The 5,793-nt window shown below is 29.4% G+C and overlaps 1 protein-coding gene across 1 annotated transcript; it reads left to right on the plus strand.

Moving 5' to 3' along the window:
• The first annotated feature begins 1,435 nt into the window (after positions 1-1,435).
• On the plus strand, positions 1,436-5,393 carry LOC123297848 (tektin-B1). The gene is made up of 5 exons (XM_044879654.1): positions 1,436-1,672; positions 2,352-2,568; positions 3,495-3,932; positions 4,630-4,853; positions 5,198-5,393. Exons 1-5 carry the CDS (start codon positions 1,464-1,466, stop codon positions 5,391-5,393), a joined length of 1,284 nt encoding a protein of 427 aa, XP_044735589.1. The 5' UTR covers positions 1,436-1,463.
• Positions 5,394-5,793: the final 400 nt, after the last annotated feature.

Raw genomic sequence — 5,793 nt, forward strand, 5'->3', positions numbered from 1 at the left:
ATTAAAAGGAAACAGAATAAAATCTATAATAAATAGACATAATAATTCAATAAGGCCGTGTTCATAGTTGATACTTAAAGAGCACCTTAGATCATTTTACAAAAATATTGTTATTTATAAATTTCGTTTTGTGTTCAGAAAATGAAGCATAAAAGAGACGCTAATTAATTTGAATTTAATATTTAATCTAAAAATGAAATACATTTTAACAAAGTATAAAAATTTGTGTTTTCTGTTTGAGTACTTAGGGAAATTACAATGAATATGATCATAGCTAGATGACGTTAAGAAAATTACAATTTTTTTAAATTTACGATAGAGAATACAATCTGTAATTAAAAGTTATGAATCATGAATCTTCATGGAAAATAAAATTCTTTTTTAAATTCACACAATAAATCTTAAGAGGGTTATTTTCAAACAATTTTACAATTTGATTTTACTGGAGTCAATCTAAAGATAATTAAATTAGTTTGCAATGTCAATTTGGCATTGCTTGCGTTGGACAATGGACTCCATAAACTTTAAATTATGAATTTTCTTACGTCACGACGACAGTTCATAATACCAATACATCGTGGAAACACAGGGGTATAATTTGTTTATAGACTGTAAAATTTTAATGGTTTTAGAGCTTTAAGACTTTCAAAAGTAAATTATTTAGAAGAATATTAACAGGCAATTTGACTTAAATATCCACAATAAGAATTTTTCTTCAAGAATGGTCAATATTTTCATTATCATTTAGACACCTTTTTAGTATTGAAGGTTTCCGAGGGATCTGCCCTCGAACGAATAGATCATTTTATCATAGATTATTAGGCTGGGAAACATAATAAAAAATTGTTTGCTTTCAGTTTTATTATTAAAATTATTATTTCAATTTTAGATTTGTTAATAATCGTCAAAGAATACAGTTTATTGCAAATAAATAGGTTTCTATTGCAAATACGTCAAAAGTGATTAGAAATGATTTTATAGAAAATTCTATGGTATATTCGTATCCGAACTCACCATTTTGGTAGTTTGAACTACTCCTCCAGAGGAGTAATGCAAATAAGGACTAGGTTGATTTGTTATATTCACCAATAGATGGCTCTACGGGCATAATAGGTATTTTATAATAAAAATACATGTTATGCGCAAGTATTTTGGCATGCGCATAGAATCATCTATCGGTAAATATAACAAACCAACGCATATCTAGTCGTTCTATCTGTATTCTATCTGTATTCGATATTATTTGCTTTTGTTTTGTCTCTTTCTGTTTTTCCATTTGTTCGCAACTTTGCTATAGCTCTTGGTCTATACCTACCTTTTTCCGGTGCTAGTAGCATTTACTTGGAAACAAACAATTTTATTGTTAAGTTTACTTGTAATTTTTTGATAAAATTGTCATTTTAATATGTTTTACTTCTATTTCCTTTGTACAAAATAAAGAATTTCAAATAAATATTATAATAATGAGTGGATCGATAGTTACTTTTGAAAAACCAATAAAACATCTAGGTCTTGCAGATTGGCATGCCCATACATGGGGTACCCAACAAACAGCTAATACACGAAGAGCAGACACATTTGAATTGCGACATCAAGCACGTCAATTACGTAATGAGACAAGAATTAAAACCGAATGGGATACTTATCATAACGATGTCCGACTTGCTGATCGGTAATTAAACAATCTTTTGTAGATTACCTAATTTGTACCGATGTTTTTCTAATCCTTTTTGCTCAAACCAGAAACAAATGTTCCTCAAACAGTACATATTTCGTTTGATTGTTCGCTGTTTGACTTATCATGAATATTTTATCATATTTGCTATTTCAGGCTGTGTCAAAATTCGCTATGTGGTCAACATCGAACATATGTTTGCGAAGTAATGAATTTCTAATAGGATATCGTTAGTTTTATAAGATATTTGATCTGCAGCTGCAGCTTGAATGTGCCACAGCATTCTTTTATTTAGATAAAACGAAAACTATAGCATTTTCCCATTATCTATTAATATATCAAGAGTTTGACAATCGATTTTTTTCGATTCTTTGTTGTTGGGTCACTTTACATACAAAATGCCTCTTACCAATTTGTATAACCATGTATATATGAAATATATCAAGGTATACTAAGTTTAGATATTCTGCTATAGATATTCATAAAATCAATTATAGTACATTTCCGATTGGCTGTCTGTCTGTGATCACGATAACTCAAAAACGAAAGAAGATATCAATACCCTAGTCATACGTCTTATGAAATTGGCTACGCTTAAACCAACCGAGCTACAAGATTTATTCTATAATAAAGGTAAAACTTCTAAACGTAGGTTTTTATTAATTTTGTATTTTAGAATAACCGAATTAGGTCGATGGAAAGAAACATTAGAAGAGCAATTAAAAAGGATAGAATCGGATATAAAATCTCTAACTGATGAAAAGGCTGCAACAGAAAGGGAATTAGATTTTTTAGACATTCATCTTTCCATTATTAATGAATGTATTGCAGCAAGAGATGCAAGAGGTGGTTCGGAATTAACTTATGATGATGCTGACACAGAATTAAAAAAGGTTAACACCTACAATTACCTACTACAATCATTCTGGCTATTCTCATAACATTCAAAAATATACGTAAAAATAAATCATCCTTAAAGCATACCGATATATGTTTAAATAAACAAATACACTGAAGCAGTGAGAGGAAAGATACTCTTATTACTTTGTGTGTAAGAGTGGTGATCTTTCTTTACTTACATGGCGTAAAAAAACAAACGATTGCCTAATCAACCCTGTCTATGCATGGTATTTCAACAATTAACTCAGTCAATTGTTTGTTTTCACTTGTTTTTATTTTATTATCAAACATTATATGTTTCCCACAAAGTTACCTTCGTTTGCATTTTCCGGAGGTTTGTATAATAGACTGTTTTAATTGATTCGCATTATTTAGTTAAAGATGTTACAAATAAAGGAAAATGAAAGAAACCGTTCGCATTTTGCTAAAGCCTCTTGGAATGTGTTTCTAAGGTACGTCAAATATCATAAGTAAGCATGAATTATTGGCACAAATGTTTCTATTTGTTAATTAACAATAAATTGTAAATTCAATGGAACGGTTAATGTTAAAGTAGACTTACAAAATTAATAAATAGGCAACTTTAATTACACATACGTTATACATGTATAATAGTTTTCGATTATTTGATAGACACTTAACATTTACGTCATACAAGTTGCCTAATTAATAATTTTTTAAGTGATCTTTAACATTGATCGTTTCATTGAATTAAAAAATTATTGTTTATTAACAAATAGAAACATTTGTGAACCTAACTCATGCGTTTCTAATGATATTTGAACCTAAGAAACACATACCATGACGTTTTAGCAAAATTAATGCGAACGGTTTCTTTCATTTTCCTCTATTAGCTAATTTTGTAACATCTTTTACTGTACTAATAGTAGATTTCTATATTTCTTATAAATTCTTTCAGGAATTGTGTGTAGTTGAGGGTATAAAACAAATGCTAATAGATCGATGCCAAAGTTGTTGGGAGAAAATAAATCGCCTTGAAGAAGTGAAATTCAAAGTGCAATTAGACATTAACGACAAAAGCGAAGCTATTGAAATTGATAAAGATATGTTAACATTAGATAAACATTGCACAGGCATTAGTTTTAAGCCTGATCCATTAGGTGTGCCAAGACGTTCTATCTCTCATCAAAATTGGTTAGAGCATTCTCGCTATACGAAATTGTTAGCAGATAACGAATTGGCTGATACTGCACAAATGCGTGAAGCATTGTTCATAGTACGAGAACGTGCGAGGAACAACTTAAAAGCACAACGTGAGACAGCTGATTATGCATTACGGAAAAGGATCTATGAAATTCAAAGGTCTAAAAATGAAGTTCAATGGCAAGGTCTGCAGGTAAAATACGCATACTGCTTGAATTATCCAACAACTATAGAAATCAAATTTCTTTTTGTGTTAGTTTTTACCGGCTGGTTGTTTTACTCCTGGCTTCTGTTGACTTTTAATATTATTACAACACATTTTGATAATAAATATATGTCATATTTATAATTTGACTTATAATAAATTTTAAGGTAAGTTTTTATGACGATATTAAAATATGTCGTTACGGATAAAATGATCCCCTTTATATACGTTAAAATGATCTTGTAGCGAGTCTTGAATGTGTTGATTTAGATGATTTTACTAGGGATCATTTTAACGTATATAAAAGGGATCATTTTATGTATATAAAGGGGATCATTTTACCCGTAACGACATATTTGAATATCGTCATAAAAACTGACCTTAAAATTTATTATACGCCTATCAAAATGTGTTGTAATATTATTAAAAGTCAACACAAGTCAAGAGTAAAACAACCAGCCGGCGAAAACTAACACAAGAAAATAAATTTAACGTTGAAAGTCTTACCATAGATCATTAGGATTAAAATTAACATCGCCACAACTGTTTGTTAAACGATTAATTTGATCACGTTGAAGCCGTCTATCCATAAATATACTAGATGACTTTAATGGTTCACTAAAAACAACGAGGGATCATTGTAATTTGGGGGATCATTATATACCACTTTCTCCTAAATTTATAGATGAAAGAGGAAATGCAGAGTACATTAGATGAAATAATTGCACTGGAAGCTGCTTTTCAAGATAAGACAGATGCAATTAAGCTAGCAGAAACACGTTTACAATCGCGTGCGCAACGACCAGGATACGAAGCTTCACGAGATGAACCAGAAATGGGTATTCGTGATGAATTAACTCAGTTATTGCAAACTCGAAAGGATCTAGCCGATAAAATTGATTGCGCAAAGTACGTGACTAAATTTTAATTTCCAATGATAATTTTACATTCAGGTACTAAATTTTGTAACGCAAAAAACTTCGTTGCAATTTTATTTGCATTTGCATTTTAGAGAAAAAAAATGTCAGTTCAAAGTTATCAGGCGTAAAATTTCTGATTGATTTGTAACGCAAGCGTTTAATTTACATTTTGGCACAGGCATCTCCCACGAGCATGACACAGTACATGTGTTAAGCAATACGTATATGTAAGAAATGTTTGGTGTCTGTAGTTCGTAAACTACATATCGCTAACTTAAAAATTTTTAGCCAGCTCTCTTTTTTGAAGTTATTTCAATAAATAATTTTTTTTAGGGCAACGTACAATGCTTTGGAAGATTTACAAGTGAAATTAAATGAAGGCCTTGAAAATAAAAATCATGCTTTAATGACTGATTTAAGATGCTTAGATTTACGCGCTCGTTTGAAAACAGAAGAAGGTACTATTAATACAGAAACACAAAGAAATATTGTTTTAACAAAAATGGAAAAGGAAATACCTCCTACATAAACAATTATCGATATGGAAATTTTAGTCAGTAAATGTCACAAAAAAAATTGTTGTAGAATTTGTGGTTTTTCGAGAATCAAACCAATAATTATCCATCTAAAAATTTACATGTTGCAAAAAAAAAAATTGAATAATTTTAAACAAAATAAACCAACAATAACTCTTTATGGTTAACTAGAAATACCAGTTTTTGATTATGATCAACCTATTATAATTATAAATAATTTGTATAAAAATAATTATGAATTAATTATTTAAATAATATTATTGGTGACATTATGATTATTACTAAAAGATGCAGTAAATTAATTAATTGTTTTAATTTAGTCGACGACGCCACTATAGAACAGAATTATTTTTTATTTGAAAATTTTAGTTTTTTTTTTTTTTTCAATTATCT

Source organism: Chrysoperla carnea, chromosome 4 (assembly GCF_905475395.1).
Source record: "Chrysoperla carnea chromosome 4, inChrCarn1.1, whole genome shotgun sequence".
NCBI classification, from domain to species: domain Eukaryota; kingdom Metazoa; phylum Arthropoda; class Insecta; order Neuroptera; family Chrysopidae; genus Chrysoperla; species Chrysoperla carnea.